The 20,170-nt window shown below is 58.8% G+C and overlaps 1 protein-coding gene across 1 annotated transcript; it reads right to left on the bottom strand.

The window, feature by feature from the left end:
* Positions 1–2,101: 2,101 nt before the first annotated feature.
* Positions 2,102–19,724, bottom strand: PPP1R9B (protein phosphatase 1 regulatory subunit 9B). Its single transcript, XM_073004963.1, has 10 exons — positions 17,840–19,724; positions 13,812–13,944; positions 12,314–12,434; positions 9,949–10,053; positions 8,786–8,921; positions 8,121–8,273; positions 7,955–8,008; positions 4,323–4,552; positions 3,903–3,999; positions 2,102–3,733 (listed from the first exon to the last, which is right to left on the bottom strand). The coding sequence occupies exons 1-10, from the start codon at positions 19,205–19,207 to the stop codon at positions 3,680–3,682; spliced, it is 2,451 nt and encodes an 816-aa protein (XP_072861064.1). The 5' UTR covers positions 19,208–19,724; the 3' UTR covers positions 2,102–3,679.
* Between the last annotated feature and the right edge of the window lie 446 nt (positions 19,725–20,170).

Raw genomic sequence — 20,170 nt, 5'->3', positions numbered from 1 at the left:
AGAGGTGTGGAGTCTATAGGACAGAGTTCCCTGATGGCCCAGAGGACTCTGCAGTCTGAGGCCTCTGGGAAGTGGCCTGTTGAACCCCGACAATCTTGTGACTGTGAGTGAGGATGGAATTAACAGCCTTTAGGGTCTGAGGGTATCCTAGGGATTTTATGGGAGTTTGGGGGTCTCTGGGTGTCTTCAGAATCTTCTGGCAGTCAGGAGGCTAGATTGTAGAAATCTGGGGAAAGGGTGATGTCTCTGTTGACAGCTGTGGGGGCTGCATCTGGGGGTCTTAAAGGGGGATGTGCTTTGTAGGCATCTGGTGAGCTCTGGGTGGTGGGCTGGAGTGGGACTGATTATATAGCCCCTGTACATCCCAAGGGGGTGGGGAGATGAGGGGTATGTTTGCTAGGCCATAGGACCCAGGAGGAGCCCCTGTTCCCCCTATTCCTAGTGAGGCCTAAGCTTCTGGGAGTTGGGAAAATACCCCTTATTGGCAAGTGTTGGCAAACCTACTCAAGCTTCCAAAATTGGGCGAGTGGGGGGATAAGGGAGGTTTAAGGTGACAGGCCCACTTACAGTCACTTGATGAAGTCCCAAACATGGACATACTGTGTATCATGGGCAAGTCATAGCTCAGGCTTGAGAAACTCACAGCAAAGCCACACACGCCTCCAGCCACACAACACACTTGGGCTTAAATGTGAGGGGCTACATGGCCCACCATTTGAAACAAACAATGTATAGGCCCCTCACCTAACACACAGGACAGATGGGGAGTGGGGGAGAGACAGAGGGACCCCACCCTGGATGCTTAGCCCCAATCAGCCCAGCAGAAACCCTCAAAACATTCATGCCTGCCTCCCCACCCAGGAAGGTCACGCCACTTCACTTCTCAGCTAGGTTTCCTGAGCAGAGCCTTGGTGGCCCCAGGGTTCAGTGACTTCTAACTCTGGAGCTATGACCTGTGACCCTGTGGTTTGGTGGTCTCTGATCTTGGGGATCAGACACCTTGATCTGTCTTCAGCATCCTCAGGGCTCCCAGAGTGTTCCAACAATCGTCCACATAGCCAAGATGCCTTGGGAAGAGCATTCACCATCCCCAGGTTTCCAGACAACCCTCAGGTGGGAGGCAGGTTTGGACTGGCCTGAGGTGTAGACCTAGGGTTTTTGAGGGATAGCTGTGGGAAGCCAGCATTCAGCTTAGCATGAATGGGACCTGTGTGACACAGCCATCTACAGGGGATGCTTCTGGAGCAGACTGTCCCTAAGGGTGCTGGCCACCCATCTGGATGTTGTCAAGGACCCACCAAAGTGACCTTGAAGGGCCCTGAAGTTGGGACTTCACTCCTTATGGCAAAGGTGAGAATCCCCTAGTGCCACGCCACTGAGTGCCAGTGCCTCCATGCTTCAGGTCTCTCACATCTGCACACCAGCACCCCGGCAAGGAAAGACTGGCCTTGGGGCCTGCCAGAAGCTCCTGCCCCATTCCCTGCTGGCTCTCACCCCTCTGGGACTTCACCAAAGCTTGTCCCTGGAACCCTGGCACCTAGACTCCCAGACCCATTAGCATTCGAGCTGGTGAGTCAGCACACAGGCTTGCTGGCCCAGCACAGGGGCTGGGGCTATTTCAGGCCACTTGGCCTGCCTGAAAAGGCAAACAGATTTTCTAGGACCCTGGGGACAAAACTGCCAGGCGGTCACCTCCCACTCCCAGCTATCTTTTGATCCTTCACCTGCCTCACATGGTGTGCCTCTTAAAAGTGTCCCCACACTTTAGAGGCCTTCTGGGGGAGGGACTTGGGGTTCACCTTGCTGTATTTAGCCCATCCTTGGAACTTCATGGAGGCCCTGAAAAAGGAATACAGACTGAACGAACTCGCTAGAAACCCTCAGCCCTGCCCAGGAGGACTGGACAAAAAGCATAGGTGCTGCTGGGTGGAATGGGGGCAGAGAAGCAGTTTGCTGGAACCGGGTATGGGGGGGGGGACACTATAGGAAGTTCCTCAGGGTTAGAGGCAGCACTGGTGGGAGGGGACCACTGGGGCAGCCTGGCATCCTTGATCCCTGCCCACTCCCCACCCCAGTGAATCAAGAAACCAGGCAGCAAGGCTCTGGGGGCTGCTTTTATGGGGACGACCTGACAGAGGGCATGGTCCGTACAAAACCGGGAACAATACATACATATATATATTATATACAGAGACGCGGTCCTCCGGATGGCTGGGCAGGGGTGGCCCCGCCCACCCAGTTCCGCCCCCTCCATCTGCCGGGGTGAAGTGCGTGGGCCCAGGACTGAGACGGCCAGCTCCTTCAGGGAATGGGGGAACATCTGGGAATAGGAAGGGGTGGGGACAAGAAATACTGATCGAAGTCATGGTCTATTTACAGGGGACAAGAAGCCAAAATGGATGGGATAGGTGCTCTGGTTTTAAAAAATGAACAAAAACCCAGTTAGGGCAAGGGCATGAAGTGGCAAAATGAGATGGATTTTGAAAGGGGAGGGGACCTGGGGGGGGTCTCACCTCCCTTGGTCCAAGCCCCAATTTGGGGTTAAAGTGGGGAAACAGAGTCGATTTCACTTAGAAGGCAGGCTGCCAGCAGGGCAGCCCTGGTCTCCAAAAACATGAGTAGTAGTAAAATTTTGCCCTCCAGTCAAAACATTGGAAAAACAGTAGGGGGTTGGGGGGTGAGGCTGACTCCCTGCAATGTCAGTAGGCTTCCAGGCATTGCCCTGGGCTGGGCAGGCAGGGCGGCACAGGATAGGACCTGGCTCTCCAGGGAGAAATGTTCCCCTTGCCTAAGACCAGGGTCTCTGTAGCCAGACCCCCTAAGCTGACAGCCTTTCCTCCTGGGCATTCCCAGCCTTGACCAGGAAACCTGGACCCCAGAGAGGCCACATAACAGTTCCAAGAGGAGGTTATGGCTATTTGGCACCTGGGAGTGGGGAGGCACAAGGAGAAATTGAGGGCTGCTGCCCCAGGAAATGGGGAGCTGGGGACCAGGTGTCCTGAACTCTCCCTTTTTCCTACTCTCACTCCCCTTTTCCCGAAGGACACATGAGAAATCAGTGCAGGGCCAGGGCTAGGCCCAGCCTCCGGGCTCTGGGGTGGACTCTATCCCTCCCAGGACAGGGAACAGGGATGGGGGAGGTGTTGAGGCAATGCCCCCACCCCCCAAGCAGGAGGGTCGGAATGCAACAGAGACAGCACAATGATGGGGGAGAGGGAAGGGCCGAGAAGGTAGAATCTCAAGTCAAGAGGCCCAGGGGCCACCCAGGTGCCCCATGGGCAGGGAGCAGCCTCCAGTTGGCAGATGCTGGGAGAGCCCCAGCCCCGTTCCAGTCCAGAGACAAAAGCTGGAGTGTGTAAAGTCTGGCAGCTTGATGTGCAGGTGCTTGTGTCCATCGACCACCAGGCCAGCCCTTGGCAGCCCTCGGCCTCTGTGCCTCAGCCCCATGGGGCAGGAAAGAGGCCGCCCTTCCAGCCACCTCTGTCTGCCCAGGCCATCCTAAGGGGGCCTGTGATATGAGCCCTCTGGTCCCTGAAGCTGGGGGAGGTGGGGGGGAGGGGTGGGGGGGAGTCGGGGCACCTGTCCCCAGGCTGGTAGGGGGAGGGGTGGGGTGTTGAGGACAGGGGAGGGAGGACAATGGGAGGGGGTTAATTATTGTCCTGTCAAGGAATGATTCCTGTTAAGTAGAATTGGAATTCCTCAGTGTTTGCAAGTTTCCTTCCAGTTCTGAGATCTGGAAAACAAAGGAGGGTAGGGGGTCAGGTCTGGACACCAGGCATGATCCCAGCCCCTTCCACCCCCCTGGTGAGGACATGGCATCCCCTCCCCCCAGGACCCACAGGGTAGGGGCTTCAGTGCTGCTCCCTCCATTGGGCCCTGCCCACAGGGCGCCCCAGGCCCACCTTGTCCAGGAGCTTGTCCATCTCCTCCTTTCTGGCCAACTCTGACTCCTCCAGAACCCGACGCTGTGCAGTCTCCTTTTTCAGGAACTCTATCTCCCTAGCATAGGCAAGGGACAGATGGCCGGTAAGGGTGTGTGGTCTGGCTTCCATCCAGGATGACCCAGGTCCTCAGCTCTACCTGGGCAGCTCTGTCCTCCCCTGTTCTCAGGTTGGGAGGCCCCAGGTTTTCCCAAAGCCTCTGGGGGTCTGGCTCTGTGCTGGCTCTGATGCATGGTCATTCCAGGCCGGGTGTCCCACCATGGGGCCCTCCAACTTCTGTGCTCCTTGCCTCCCTACTCAGCTGGAGGGGTGGGGAGGGACTGCCCCTAAAAGCCTCTCAATGCTCCCTGGGCCCAGGCCGCCCAGCCCCCAGCCACGTACTTCTGCTGGTAGTCCTTGATGAGGCGCTTGGCTTTGCTATACTTGCGCTCCAGGGCCTGGTACTGCGCCTGAGTCTCCCGCAGGTGCTCGTCCACAGCCTGGCACAGGCTCTGGGCCTCGCCCCAGTAGCCTTCCAGTTTCTCCATGCGCTCCTTGTTCTCCTCCACACTCTGCTCCAACTGCGCCTTCTCCACCCGCCAGCGCCCCTTCTCCTGCTCCAGGCTTTGCAGCTGAGAGAGGAAGGCATGGCCCTGGGTTGGTGGGGGCCAGCAGGAGCCAAAGGGTACCCCAATCCTAGCACTGGTACCAGAGTCGCCAGGGGATGCCTACAGTTGTGGAGTCCATTGCATCCCAACTACTAACCCTCTTTGACTGAGCCTGAGAACTGAAACCCAGAGAGTAAAGTAGAGCTCAGCCTCAGAGCTCCCACCAGACTCCCTGTCACTGCACCCCTCTCACAGGGAGGCTGGAGGCTTCGGTTTGTCGCTGATACTCTGACTTGGGGCAATGCAACTAATGTTCCAAGCCTCAGTAATCCCATCTGTCAAATGGGAGTGATATGTGTCTCCCAAGCTCACAAAAGCTCTAGTGAGACAGTACATGTGAAGTAAAAGGGCAGATGACGGTCACCATCGCTCTCTGTCCCCTCTCTGCAGCCCCAGCCCTGCTTGCCAGTCTGCTCCTGTGGCTTCCTGAACAATCCTGGTTCCTCTCCCAGCTTCCAGGTGACCCCAGCGCAGACCTCCAGTCCCCCACAGCTCAGTTCTGGATCCTCTGTTCTCTCTTATACTCACTGCCCTGGGGCACTGGCCCCTCTCCCACACCACCTATGTGCACTCTGAGCCACAAATCTCAAGTCCCAGCCCAACCTTGCTCCCAACTCCCAGCTTTAGCTCCCAGCTCCTCCCAGGTACCATGCCCCAGACCAGATCCCCGCAGCTGCACACACCTATGCCTTCTTTCCTGATTTGCTCTTTTAAAAGGCGCCACAACCTCACAGACATGTTGGCACTCAGTCTCAGGCCCCTTCCAGTATTTGCTGCAAACATCCCTTGCTCTCTGTCCCCCAGCCACACAGGCCTTCCTGCAGATCCTCAGACTTGCCACAGGGCCTCTGCATGTGCTGTCCCCTCTGCCTGAAACGTCCACCATCTACCCTCCTGCTTGCCTAATTATTTCCCTCTATCTCACCCTTTGGCTCTCTACTCAGTGTGTCACTTCTCCAGAGAAGCCCCCACAACTCCCTGCAACAGCATAGCCCTATCCCCACCTCCACCCAAATCAGGTTCCTCCTGCTTTAGCAGCTCAGGAAGCCTGTTCTCTCCTACAGAGCCCCATGCCAGTGTGTGACAACACAGTTACTGGTTTGCAGATGCACAAGAACAATGGTCAGCTCTGGCTTTGCCCATCATGGTGATGGGAACAGTACCGGACATCTATAAGGTACCCAGAGGATGTCTGTAAGTGGAACGCACAAACAGACCTTTGGCGTGTCCCTCCCCTTCATACTCTGCATACACCCCAGGAACACAGCCTGTCACTCTGACCCCGGAAATGCAGTGCCCACCCACCCTTCCTTTCCAGACCCTCTGCCAATACTCTGAGCAGTCCTGGCCTACCCCTACCAGAACACTGTCTGGGCCCCTAACCAGTTTGCCTGCCTCCCAGCACTGCCCACTTTCATGCCCTCCCACTTTGTAGGCAGTGGCTTTCCAAAAAATCCCAATGGCCACATACTCCATGCTATCTATAGGACCAAGGCCAGAGTCCTTAGAGGGGAGGCAGGACACTGCAAGCCAGAGCCTACCTTGGCAGTCCAGTCCTCCCTCCACCTCTCCCGGACAGGCATGCTGCCACCTCCTGGCTGGCCTCCCCCAAAGCCAGCCTCCATGCTCCACAGAGCTCCTCTCCCTGCCAGGAATGCCCCTGCTTCTGCCCCAGCCATCCAAACCCCGCCCTCCTCTCCTGCATACCCCCATGTGGGAGGGTACGCACACTCCCATGTCTGCAAGACCCCTACAGATCTGTCTCTCCCCACCACGGCAGAAGCCCCATAGGTACTGGGACTCCTATAGTCTAGGTCCCAGCAGGGACCCCATACAGACTTTTAATATGAAATCTGTATATCCACATGCCTGTGAGGGTGCAGGCACCTGACATGCTTGTGTAAGCATCAGTGCAAGCTACACGTGTGTGTGTGTCATGTGTCTCCATCTGGCGTCAGCGTCGGCACCTCTGTGTTGCTTGCCCAGGTGAGAATGTGCATGTCCTGTCACATTCTTCCTAGACCAGGTGGTCTGAGCGATGGCCATGCCTGTGTGTTTCAAAGCAGATGGGTGCAGAGTGGGTTTGCGTATCCAGGCTGATAGCCCCGAGTGTAATGTCACATGAAGTACAGGTCCACTGTCTCTGTGACCGTGTCTGTGTAGAGTGGGTGTCTCTATGTGTCTGGGTGTCTGGGTGAGGGGGTCTGTGGGTACTATGTGCCTGGGGCCAGGCTGCTATGTGACAGTGTGTGTATTTCTGGGTGGTATTTATCAATGGGCTTATATATAGCAGACATACATGGGACAGCACAAACATAGAAACACCTAGAGTGGAACTTAGCACGCTTCGGTATCACAGCTAATATACTGACTTTTTTTTCTTTTGAGACAGGGTCTTATTCTGTTACCCAGGCTGGAGTGGAGTGCAGTGGCACAATCACGGCTCACAGTAGCCTCCACCTACCCTGGCCCAAGTGATCGTCCCACCTCAGCCACCGAGTAGCTGGGATCACCGGTGTGCGCTACCACACCTGGCTAATTTTTGTATTGTTTGTAGAGATAGGTTTTTGCCACGTTGCCCAGGCTGGTCTCTAACTCCTGGCTCAAGCAGTCTGCCTTGGCTTCCCAAAGTGCTGAGATTACAGGCATGAGCCACTGCACCCAGCCTACTTTGACTTTTTATTGAGCACCTATTATGTCAGACATTGTGTGAAAAACTTGACACACATATATATATACACACACACATATATATACACACACGTATATACATATATACATATATAGATATATATTTTTTTGACATGGAGTCTCACTCTGTGGCCCAGGCTGGAGTGCAGTGGCGCAATCTCGGCTCACTGTAAGCTCCGCCTCCCAGGTTCACGCCATTCTCCTGCCTCAGCCTCCCTAGTAGCTGGGACTACAGGCGCCCGCCACAACGCCCAGCTAATTTTTTTGTATTTTTAGTAGAGACGGGGTTTCACTGTGTTAGCCAGGATGGTCTCGATCTCCTGACCTCGTGATCCACCCGCCTCGGCCTCCCAAAGTGCTGGGATTACAGGTGTGAGCCACCGTACCCGGCCAACTTGACATATATTATCTCATTTAATCCTACAACGACCCGGTGGTGTTGGTGCTATTATGATTCCATTTTATGGATAAGGAGGCTGAGGCACAGAGAAGCAAGTGATACTGGAGCAGATGGATCCAGAGCTTGAGCTCTTAATATATCCTCTTGCTTTAGAGCAGCCTGTTCTGTGGGTGCCTGTGCCTAAGTGTCAGCATGTGCAGGTGTGAGGGTAGGGGGACCCTGCTCCTCAACACACGCGTGCACGCACACAAATGCACACGCATACACACCCTCACCTTTCTTTTCAGCTGCTGTATCTCTGCCTCAGTGACCGCGTGCTTGATCTGGAGCTGTTGGGCAGAGGGGTAGGCACTCAGCTCCGGCGGGGTGGGGTAGGCAGTGCTGAGGGCAGGAGACCTGCCTGCCTTTCCCTCCACCACTCCAGGGAGCCCCTCCTCCCACCTCCTTGAACTTGTGCACCAGCTTCTCGGGCTCCATGTCCACAGGGGACAGTGCATCCTCGTTCTCTGCTAGCTCAAACACCTCGATGGCCATCTCACCACCCGGGAACGTGGGGCTCAGCTCCTCATCCTCGTCAGTGGCGTACTCTCCCGTCTGCAAAGGGAGACCGGAGACTGTGTGCCCTCCCCACCCAGCTGCCCTCAGCCCTGATGACCAGGGCTGGGACCAGTCTGCCCATGCCAGACAGACAGCTACCCAGGAATGTGGTTTGTGCCTCCCGCTTCAGCCTGAGGCTGGACCAGAGACACAGTTTATGTCTTCCCCCAACAGCCTAGTATTCCTCTGATGACAGAGGGAGTCAGTTCCCCATCAGCCTGGGTCTCTGAAGAAACAGCCTGTACTGTCTTTCCCCTTCTGGATCTATCTCCCTTTCAGATTAGGTCCCCCAAGGCCAGGGGCTATACTCTCCCCTCAGACTTGGGGCTCTTTGAGAGGACTGTGTATTCCTTGTCCGACCTCTGAAGACAAAGAGTGTGACTGGAGGACAGGGAATGGCACTGTGGGCTTTTTACCAGGGCAGGGGAAGCAGTAGAGGCAGATGACTGTAATACTTCATCTAGCCACCAGGGGGCGACCACGCAGCCAGTCAGGCAGGGACTCCCTACCTCCTCGTCATCCTCCCCATACTGGGCGTATCTCTGCTCCATCATCTCCCGCTGCCATCGCTCCTGTTCCAAAGTCTGCTGAATTAGCTGGGCCACTTCGCTCTGCTCTCCCGGCCGCTCCCGGCCAATCATAAACCTGCAGGGGCACCAGCATCATCCGCTGCTTCTGTCCTCAGCCAGGTAATGCCACCATCCTCCCTGCTGATGCTCCCCTCTCCAAGCTCAGGCCCTCCCAGGGGAGGAGAGATGAGAGGGCTGAGTCCAAAGGCTGCAGTGTTAATAATGAATGGGGGAATGGGGGCCCTTATCAGGTTTCCTTCCCAAGGGAGGCAGGAAGGCCCATTCACCCCTCTGGCCAGTACTGCAGGAGAGAGACTGTCAGCCAACCTCTAGGCTGGGCTGCAGGGTACATGCACTCAGGAGGCTCCTCCCCTGCCACAGGGGAGAAAAGGAGGCAGGGAAAGGTGAAGATGACCCTCCCAGCAGGGATGGGCTGCGGAGGTGTTTCTTGGGTATGCTCCAAGCCCCTGAGCTTCAGGAAGGGGCGGGATGATGGCAACTGGAGATTAGGATGGAGAGGAAATAGTGGAACTTCCAGGCACCAGCCCCTCCTCCCAGTGGCCACCCACATCCTGTTTCTCTCCACCACCCTTTCCTGGGGGTAGTGCCCCTCTTGCAGGGGGGCAGGGAGTGATCCCTGAATGTTAAGCCAGAGGTAGAGTGGACACAGGGGGCTTCTGATCCAGTCCCCTTGGTTATAGGCCTGGGGAGGAGTCTTCCCAGGATGACACAGGGCTGGTCGGGGGGAAAGATGAGGTCCTAATGAGGGGATCCCAGTGTGGTTAGCATTCACCCTGGACGTCCTAGTTCTTCAATCAGTGAGTCGGGGACAGGCAGGGGGAAGGAAAATAAGCCCTAGAGGACATTTTGGAGGGGTAGTGGACAGTGGGCCAGGAAGGCTGAGTACTGGTGGCCAGGGAGCTGGGATGAGAAGGCAGGTGTGAGGCAAGGGACTCCAGGCACAGCAACTCCTGCAGCCAAGGAGTCAGCAGAACCTCTGTGAGCTGGAACACCAGAACCTTAACTGGCTGTAGACAGGTGAGCGGAGTGCCTGGACGAGGACCTCCTGCCCACTCCCACGCCCCACCCCTCTGGGCTCTCACCGCACTCGGCCCTTGGTGTTCCGGAGCACAGACGCCGCGAAGCTCTGGGTCACTCCCACCAGACTTGTTCCATCCACCTCCACCAGGAGATCATTCACCTGGATCCTAGGGGAGTGACATTGGTTAAGGGGTCACAGGGGAACCGTGGAGCGAGGGAAGAGGTAGCCTCCTCCCATCAGAAACTCCAGGCTCCCCAGCCCGAGTACATAGTGAGAACTCATCTCTACAAACAATAATAAAAAAAAAAATTAGCTGGGTATAGTGGCATGTGCCTGTAGTCCCAGTTACTTGGGAAGATGAGGGGGGAGGATCACTTGAGCCAGGGAGGTCAAGGCTGCAGTGAGCTGTGCTCACGCCACTGCACTCCAGCCTGGGCAACAGAGTAAGACCCTGCCTCAAAAACAACACAAAACAAAACAAAAAAACAAGAAAAGAAAACAACAACAAAAAGCCTCACAGGGACTTTGTCCCCACAGGGACCTGGTACTTTGTCTACTTGCGTAACATTCACGAGGCCAGAGGATTCAGTGTCAGCCAGGCCCACCTGTGTGGGCAGTGAGAGCCAGGCAAGCAAAGCAGACACAGGCGTCCAGGACCAGGAGAGGCGGCAGGCACACTTCCTGTGACAATCACACGCTTGTCCCCTCCTCCATCATACTTGACTGAGCGGTATGACATTCTCAGAGTTCATCTCTGCCATGCACACTGGCCAGGGGCCCCACGGCACACAAGTGACAGCCACCCTCTTACGTGTACATTTCTGCACAGAATTGAGTGCACAGATGTCCTCCCAAGTCCCCAAGACTGAATGGCACTCTCTTAAGTTCACACACTGTCCCACACACACCTGATACAGGTGCACCTCCTGACACACTCCAGTTGTGTCCCCTGAAGCTTGTGTTCTCCACATAAGGGGAGGTTCAGTCCGGCCTGCCGAGGGAGATGGAGGGTGGGGGGCCTCTCAGGCACCTCCCTCCTCCACTCCACCTCCCTGGCAGCTCCAGGCCTTCTCTCAGACTCCCACACGGAAATGGAGGAAATGGCCTATTGTCAAGAGCTCACCCCAACACACGCCACTCCCAGGTGGGCATGAGTGAGTGACCACGGCCACCATGCACACTCACTCCTTAGACAAGCCACAGGCAGCAATGGGAAAAGGCTCTGGAAGTTCACACTGGGAGGGGGAAGGGGTAAATGAAAGGGCATCCTGTTCCCTGCCCTTCTCCCTGCCACCTGGGCCACAACAGGTAGAAGCCCCTTGACAGGGCAGCCCCATCTCTAGCAACAAGATCCCAAAGTCACCCAGCTGCACAAGGATACCTGCTCACCTTTGTCACATGGAGAGGGTCTGGGTTTGAGGTATCACAAGAGATCCCCAATGTCAACCTCTAACTTACAGCCACCTGAGGGATGCCCTACAGCCCTTCCTACTGCCACTCCCCACACCCCTGCAATACAAAGCTAACACAAGAGTCCCTGGCTGGCACACAGCTCCAGGATGCCCTCCCTGAACCTTCTGTCCCACAGAACTCACCCCCTGCAACCACGGATGCTCGATAAAGGCATGCACACTAACAAGCGCAAAGATAGCCAGTCTCCAGAGCCACCGCCACCAATGTGTCTAGTCACAGCCTCCTGGCCCCTGCTCTCTAAGCCCCAGCCACACCTGCCTGCTCGTGGCTCCACGGCCTGGAACCTCTGCACTCACTCCCTCAGCACAGCTAACTCCTGCTCAGCCTTAGCTCTCAGCTCCAGCACTGCTTCCTCCAGGAAGCCTTCCCTGATACCCAGAGAGGTTAAGCTCCCCTATTGTATGCCTTCACAGCACCCTGCATTTCCCTCCATTTCACCACTTTTTGTGTGTCTACTTGTTCAACGTCTACCTCACACTACACTGCACACTTCTCAAGGGCCAGGCCCTCACCACTGACTCCCCAGGGCCCAGGACCAGCCCAACATTGTCAGAGAGTCAATGTTTGTTAAGCGGGAAAAAAAAAAAAAAAAAAAAAAAAGCTCAAATATACTCCAGGCACACAGGTTCCATGCCTGTCTTCTCCCTACCAGGGCCCAAACCATACTCCAGACCAGGATGCACAACATACGCCTACAGCCCCCATGGTCACCAGTCCCTCCTGGAGAACGCACGCTCCCTGAGGGCATGGGGGCTGACTGTGCTCGCTGTTGTATTTCTGGGGCCTGGAACGGCACCTGGCAGGGCAGTGCTCCCCGAACATCTCAGCTGCACACACAGCACAGAAGTCTCCCAGAGAAGGCCCACCCCACCCCCAGCTCAGTGGCTCACCCCGCCGAGGATGGCCAGTCGGGGAGCGAAAAAGGGTTGGGCAAGACTGGGGAGGATTGGTACCTGCCGTCCCGATGGGCCGCACCACCCTCCGTCACGGTCTTGACGAAGATACCCAGCTTCTCCAGGCCCATGTCCGCCCCAGCACCCATGCCAATGATGCTGATGCCCAGGCCCTCGGAGTCTGTGGAACAGAGAGTGGTGAGATGACAGGGCTTGTAGGGGACATACAAGACTCTCCACCCCGAATTCCAGGGCACAGACCCCCATCAGGAAGCAGTCCCCATTAGGGGATGTCCCACAACTGAAGAAGGGGTATGGCTCTGTCCACCTTCTTTGCCAAGCCAACTAGGAGGGCTCCTGAGCCACTCCCTGCCCTTTGTCCCTTCCAAAGAACCAATGGGTAGAAGAGTGTGCCAAAGGTGGCACAGGCAGGTAAGACTGTTGTATATGCAGACCAGGGCGTGTGGCCGGGATGGGGGTGGCCAGGATGGGACTCAGCCCTAAGCCTTTGGTCTTCTCCCTCTTAACCAGTCTCATCTGTACTCACAGCTTCAAGGACCAAAGACCTCCAGATTCTCTCTCCCCTGAGGTCCATTCCCCTATCCACACCTGCCCCTGCCTGACTCATGGGCCTCTGACGTCCAAACTAATGACCTTCCCCCACAAACACTCCCTCATGGGGGATGCCACCACCACCTGCCACCTGCCAGACCTGGGAGGCACCTGGATTCCTCCCTCCCACTCACAGCCTCCACCTGAGCCAAATGACCCCCAGATCCTGTGGATTCTATCCCTGGAGATCTTTCCAGTCCACCCACACCCGTTCTGCCATCTTCCTGTCCACGCCACAGTGGCCTTTCTCCATTCACTTGTGATCCCCTCCCTACACCATAGCCTGGCGTGGTCTTTCTAGACCTTTCCTGTGCCTCAAAATGGCTCCCAGTCCATCTTAGCAACAAGACCACGTGGTCTGCAAGGCCTCATTTGCATGCCCTTCTTGCCCTCCCTGTGAAAATGCAGCCAAGCCCCTTTCCTGCCTACTCCCCTAATTCCTCCTCACCAGAGTGCAACTCAAGCCTCACTTCCCCGGGGAATGCTCCCAAGCACAGTCTGGTTAGGTCACCTGTTAAAACGCTTTTACAGCAGCCCCTCCTTACCTTCCCCAGCCCCTATTCCAGCGCCTAAGGGTGAAATTAGATGTGACTGTGCCTTCCATGTCTGCCTTCCCCATCCATCTCCCCAAGAGACCATCACTGTGTCCCCAACACAGAGCCTAGGACCTAGCACACAATAGCCTACAGAGACCTGTTAACTGAATGTGCCAATGTGGTTCCATGACTGGGGTGGTGGGGGTGTGGCTTGGCCTGGGTCCGAGTCCCTGTTGGCTCTGGGTGCCGACAAGGGAGAAGCAGGGAAGGTCACCAAGGGCCCGAGTCAGAGGGAGAGGCCCAGCAAGTCTGTGGGAGCCCCTGAGGGCACAGGGCAGGAGCTGGTGCCAGAGATGAGACCCGGGTCAACCCCAGCTGTGCCCAAGTGGCCTGGCCTCCTGGCCTCTCACCCTTTTCCAGCTCCACAGGGAACAGCTCCAACCTTTCCACCCGCTTCTCCAGCTCGTACTCAGCAGAGGCCGCCATGGGATCCACATCCTCGTTGCGACGATCGTAGTCCTCGTTGGAGTAGGTGCTGAACACCTGGGGAGGGAGGCAGCTGGTCAGAAAGGCCGGTAGGAGGACAAGGGCAGAACTGGCATGAGGAGGCTGAGGAGGCAGGCCGAGTTACCCACCCCATGCCTCCCCATGACAGCCCTAAGATAAGGCCTCGCCCAGCCCCAAGAGACCCCAGCTCTGAGCAAAACAAAGGCCCTTATAGTTCTGGAGCCCAGGTTCAAGACAGAAAGGGACCCAGCCTTGGTTGACCCGCACTGCTCTTCTCTCTGCAGCTCCAACCAGCGTGAGCATGATCTGCCATAGGCACAGAAGGGGAATCCTGGAGAAACGTCCAACTCAGGAACCCAGACACCCAGATAGAGAGAAAGTGAGAGATAGGACCTAGAGAGCCAGATAGGCGAGAGGGGACACAAAGACAGACACAGAGAGGAAGGAACAGGCTGAGCAGAAGAGGGGAAGAGGAGGAGGGGAGAGAGGATAGAGAAGATGCTGGAGGATGCCAGATGGGGAGAGAGGGGGGAGCGGGTGTGAGACAGCAGAGGGGGTGGGGAGCAGGAGGGGTGGAAGAGGAGAGGTACCCAGGACTGGCTCTGAGTTGCCACTCAGGTGGATGTTGGAGCAGGGGAGGGAAGCAGGAAAGACCACCTCTATCCCTGTGGAGAAAAGGCAGGCCCTCCACCCCCAGGAGCCCCTCAGGTGGCAGGAGCAGGGGAAAAAGCTGGGCCCTGCGGCCTGGCCTGCACACCCAGGCTGCTCTCCCTCCACAACTGCAGCTCTGAGTTATACCCCCTGTCCCCCACGTGCTAGGGGGCCCAGGAGACTGAGGAGGGGACGGCCTCTGACACTACCCACAGTGAACCCAGGTGCCATGGGGCTCCAAGGGCAGCCCTGCCTTGGCATCTCCTGTACCCCTCTGTTGTCTCTCTCCCGTGTCTCTCAGCAAAAAGGGGAATTCCTCAGCTCTGACCCTCTTGGAAGGACAGAGAAGGTAGGGCTGGGCTCTGTGGGAATGTCTAATTCTGGGCCCAGGCAGGGGTGCCCCCAGTGGGGGGTTAATGAGCACCATTTGGGGTACCATGACATGCTCAAGCTTCATTGCCTGCAGTGACAGGTTGGCACCACTTGGAGCCAGGCGGGGGCGGGGAGGGATGAGGAGCAGTACTATCAGATGGCTGAGTCTCAGCCCCGAGGAGTCAGACTAGGACCCCATCTCCCCCAAGGGCCCTTGGCAGGGCCCTGTCTCCTCCAGGAGCAGACCTTGTGGGCACCCTGGCAGGCAGTAGCACTCTTGTGTCCCAGCCTTTGTCTGGGCTTGCTCTGTGTCATCCCCACCCCCTACCAGAGAGGCTCACTGCCACAGTGGGAGAGGGAGGGGGTGCTCATAGGACTAGAAGGCTTAGGTGGGAGGGGCCCCTCTGGTCCCTTAGCTCAATTTCACAACATCAGAGGAACTCCGGCTCCAGCCCTTAAAACTCATCTTCCATTGCACCCTTTGAACAAACAGGCTGCCCACCTTGCACATAGTACAGGGCACCAGGCCCACTGCCCAAGGTCACACGGGTTAAACTGTGGCCAGGGAGGATGAGACTGCACCCCGCTGGGCCAGGTGGGTGGGTCACCAGTGACTTTGTTTCCACCGCACACATGCCCCAGGCTCTGGGACAGGGCTGGTGTGAGCTTGGACTCAGCAGTGGGATTTGGCCCACTTTGCATTGGAGTCCCCTGACTCTCACCCCCTGCTCTGGGAGACAGGGTCCCTTCATCCTTTAGTCTCTACAGTCTCCTGGGTCAACCAACCCCTCCCTGACAAACAGGGTCACACATACCCACTGTGACCTCCAAAACACACCCTCACAGCCTGTCCTGGGCTGCACCCTGCCCTCTTCTCTCAGCCTATCAAATCCTGTTCCCTTTCTGGTTCTGCCCCCTGCAGGAATCCCAGGCCTGGGCTCAGAGGCCCCAGACCACCTCCTATCCCTCCTCGGGTTGCCCACCATGATATGCCGGTCTAACAGAGGGCCCTACGTGAAGTCCCACCTCCCCCAGGCCAATCTGGAATTAGGTTCTCTGCCCTCAGCAGAGGCCTCCACCTCCAGAAGGGGAACAACTGGGTCATCCATGGGGCCCAGGACCCTGGACTTGGCATCAAGGCAGGGGCAGGAAGAAGAAAAAGTGGGGCCCCTGTGCCAGGGTGGGGAGGAGGAAATCCCCAGTGAGGCTGAAAGCCAGCCACACCGGGCCGCCACACACCCTGGCTCTCACACAGGGCGGGCCAGCTCCAGAGTCACCAGGGAGCCGGGAAGCACTGCTCCAAATCATGTGCTATTTTTTACCAAAAAATCAGGGTAAGGCGTCAAATATAGACAGTCAGAGGCCCAGACCACGCTCCATCTCCGAGGGCATCCGGCTGCTCGCAGAATTAGTGGGGGTGGGGTGGGGGGATCCAGACTCTGCTTCAGAGTCCCAAGAAACAGTACAGTCCCCCATTCCCTTCAGAACCCCACTGCCTTCAGGAGGGGAAAGCAGTTGGGAGAGGACCCCCCAGGACCCAGCCTAGGGGAGGGACTGGCCTGGGAGGGGAAGAGCAGCCACTCACTTTTAACCTTTCAGGCCTCTTGCTGGGGTGGGAGGTGGAAGAGAGGCAGAGAGAGGCTAATATTCCGGTCGAGTGAGAGGAAAGTTGGGCAGCTTCAGAGTCCAGGAGTAGTTATGGAAACGGCAAGCAAACAGATGGTGGTTTGGCTAGGGAAGGGTAAAGGCCGGGCAGGGTCCAGGCCAAGGAGAGCCTGGACACTTCTATGGGGCGGACCTGGGGCCGGGTGCAGCTGAGCCTGGGGCAGTGAGAAAGAACCCTGCAGGCTGAATGTGCCAGCCAAGAGTGGAAGGTGGTGGGAAGTGGGGGGAGGGGTGGCCTGGGGTTTTTGATTCCCCCCAGGGGATGTCCCCTCCCCATCGGCGCTGTTCTGAGGACCTCCAAGCTCTGGCATAACCCACAAACCAACCACCAATAGTGGCAGTGGGGATGAGACTCCCAAAGGGGCAGCTCTCATCCCTCTTTCAGGGCTCCTAGAGAATGTGGCAAGAACACTTGGGGCCTGCCAAGGCCATGGGAGTCTGTCCTATTGAGCAGCCAAGAGCAAAGGCATACCCATTACTGCCAGGCACCCAGGGGGATCCCAGCCCCACCCCCCCCCTCCATGCCTGCAGAAGGCCTCTCCCCATCAAGGACCACACAAAGTGCCCCTCCCTGTGCAACCAGGACGGGGCAGCTGGCCTGCAGGGACCCCCCAGGGAACACGGCGCCAGCCAGTCACATGGCCACAGACCAGCTCACCCTCACGATCTGCTTCCCTCTTTCACTTCTGCAAAGTTGGGGTGGGGTACAAACAGAATGGAGGAAGGGCTGCCGTCCCCTGCAGCTTCGTTTTGAGAAGTTCCTGGCTTTCCCCTTTCTCACCCCATCCAGCTCCCATACAGGAGGAGAGCACCCCTAGCCCCCTCTCTACCCAGTGAAGGGCAAATGTCTTTCCTGAGGACACACACACCCCTTCACGCTACCCAACTCCCAGCCTCTGGCAACCTCCGGAGTAAAGAATGTCTGGGCCAGGAAGGCAAAGCAGGTGTCCCAGGACCTGCGTGGGGCGGGGCGGGTTCCACGAAGTGAAGGGGCGGGGCGGGGCAGCAGGCAGAGGAACCTGAGGGCAGGTCGGGGCAGGCCACCCCCCTCGCACACCTGAAAATCCCTCTCTGACAAACAGCTGGAACTCCCCCACGCCCCCCTGAGGGTGGGAACTTCTGGGAAGGGGGCTGGGTGGCAGGGGCTGACTCAGCCTGCCAAACCCGGCTGGCTGGCGAGCCGGGGGCGGCCGCGTGCACGTGGCAGGGGCGGCGCGGGGGCGGGGAGGGGGGGCTCACTTACTTGGATGGGCGCCGTGCTGAAATGGATCTTCCGGCTCGGGGCTGGGTCCTCCTCCTCCGACAGCCCCGGGATCTCCACGCACCCCGACTCGGGCTCGTAGGGGGGCTCCCCATCCTCCTCGTCTTCGTCGTCCTCCTCTAGGGCACTGCCCCCAGAGTCCTCCCCGAGCCCACTGTAGGCGCTCACGTCCACCAAGTCCGCCTCCGAGAAGTCCTCCTTCTTGGATTCATCTACTTCCTCAGGGGCCACGTCCGGGGCCCGGCCATTGCCCACCCCCCTCTCTGGCGTCGCTACCGCCGCCGCCTCCTTCTCCGGGGCCGCTTGGGCCTTTGGCTCCTCGGGCGCGGGGCTGGCTGCGGTTGCCGCGGTGCTGCCATTCTCCAGGGCCGCGTGGACCGTAACCTCGGCCTGGATCACCTCCCCGGGCGCCGACTCGGCCTCCGACTCCCCGCTCTCCTCCACCTCCACCGGCTTAATCTTGCGCACCTCCCGGGGCTTGGGGGGCGGCCGGGCAGGGGCCACTCGGTGCTGCGGGGGCTGCTGCCCTCCGGGGCAGCGCTCTTTCTCCGCCGGAGCATCCCCCGACGGGGCGGGCGGCGGCGGCGGCGGGGGCTGGAACACCCGGGACCGCTTGCTGACCAGCTTCGAGTTGACCTGGGGAGCCCCTGCGGCCCTGGGGAGCCCGGGCCCGCGGTGGAGGCCGGTCCTCGAGTCGGCCTTCTCGAAGACGGCGCTGAGCTGGCTGACCGTCGGGGACACGGCGTCAGCGTCCAGCTTGTCCAGCGCCTCAGTGCTGCCGTTGAAGCGCACCACGACGTCCAGCTTCCGGTCCTGCAGGCCGGCGCGCTCCTGCCTCAGCAGCCGCCGCGCCGCGGCCTCCTTGTCGCCGCCTGCGGCCGCCGGGGCGCTCCGTTCGAACAGCTTCCGCGTCTCCTGCAGCCGGGACGGCGGGTGCGGCGGCGGCGCAGGCTGCGCGGAGGGCGCGGGCTTGGAGTCGAAGCGGCTTACGCGCTCCGACACGCTGGTGCCCAGCTTCAGCAGGGCGCTGTGGTCCACGTTCTCGTTCAGGCTGCTGGCCCGCGGCAGCGACAGGCGCACGCCGCGATCCGACGCCCGCGGGGCCTCGGCCAGGCCCGCGCCGCCGCCCGCCTCGCCCGAGGGCCCCGCCGTCGTGCCCATCTGCAGGAACATACTTTTGATGCGGTGGACGTTGGAGCCATATTTCTTGTGGTGGGTCCCCTTGGGTGCCTCGTCGGGCCCGGGCGCGTCGGGCGGCTTCAGCGCCTGGATGCCCGCCTCGTAGGCGCTGCGGTGCGGGGAGGCGCTCCGGAGGGGACCCCCGGGCCCCCGTGGCTCCGTCTTCATCATGGTGGGGGGAGCCGGGTTCGCATCCCCTTGCTCCCCGCTCCCCCCCTTCAACAGGCGGCTGGCCAAGTCGGGACCACCGCCCCCTCCCCCCGATAAAAGAAACCCCAGAAGGCCTTTTTTAGGGTCCCCCCAAAACCGCTGCCAAAAACAGTTAATCCCGCTTTTTTAAAAAAATGAAAAAAAAAAAAAAAATCTCCAAGCGCCCTGTGTGTGGGTCGCCTCCCCCAGTCAAGCTGCCGAAGACAGCCAGCCCCGCTTCAAAAGCCCGAGCGGCCTGGTACGGTCGCCCCCACCCAAATTAGCAAAGCGGCGTCTGGGGCCGGTGGGAGCGCGCGCCCTGCCCGCGAAGCAGCCGCGGCGTCGCCGGCTCACATCGTCCGAGGCGGTGTCAGTGGGGCTGGCAGCCCGGGCGTCCCCCAGTCCGGCCGGAGGCCTCGGCTCTCGGGGGGCCCGGCACCCCAGCGCCCATGGCTGCTCTGCCGGCCCGGGCCGCTCCGCCGCCGCGCCTCCCTCCCTCCCTCCCTCCCCCCCGTGCCCCGAGCCTCGGTCTTTCTCTGGCTCTGCCCGAGCGGCGGCTGCCGGAGACCGAGCGGCTGCCCTTCTCGCCGCCGCCGCTGGGGGACTGGCACCTCTGGGTCCTAAAGGGATCGGATTTCCGGGGCCGGAGCCTGTGAGCCCTCCCCTTCCCCTCCACCCGAACGGATACCCTCCCCTCCCCAGCCTTCGCTGAGAGCCTTCCTCTGCCCCCGGACATTGGCCAGCCCTCTTCAACCCTTCCATCACAACCTCTGACTGCGGCTTATCACAACCCACAGAACCGCACCCCCGTGAAATATTGGGCGGAGGCAGTACATCCACGATGGTCTCAATGTGAGGGGAGGGGGTCTGTGGGGAGGGGCAGAGGTACATTCTTCAGGGTCCTTGGAGCTAGCTCTTCGGTGTGCTTCAAGACTTTAGCATCAG

Source organism: Chlorocebus sabaeus, chromosome 16, assembly GCF_047675955.1.
Source record: "Chlorocebus sabaeus isolate Y175 chromosome 16, mChlSab1.0.hap1, whole genome shotgun sequence".
Taxonomy (NCBI): Eukaryota; Metazoa; Chordata; class Mammalia; order Primates; family Cercopithecidae; genus Chlorocebus; species Chlorocebus sabaeus.
This window is presented reverse-complemented; position numbering and strand designations above follow the sequence as displayed.

Excerpts from the sequence above, each read along its gene's own strand:
- PPP1R9B (XM_073004963.1), bottom strand. The coding sequence starts at position 19,207 with ATGATGAAGACGGAGCCACGGGGGCCCGGGGGTCCCCTCCGGAGCGCC. Across the intron at positions 10,054-12,313 it reads GCGGCCCATCGGGACGGCAG|GATCCAGGTGAATGATCTCC; the intron begins GTACCAATCCTC and ends TCACTCCCCTAG. Across the intron at positions 8,274-8,785 it reads ATGGGGAGGATGACGAGGAG|ACGGGAGAGTACGCCACTGA; the intron begins GTAGGGAGTCCC and ends CTCCCTTTGCAG.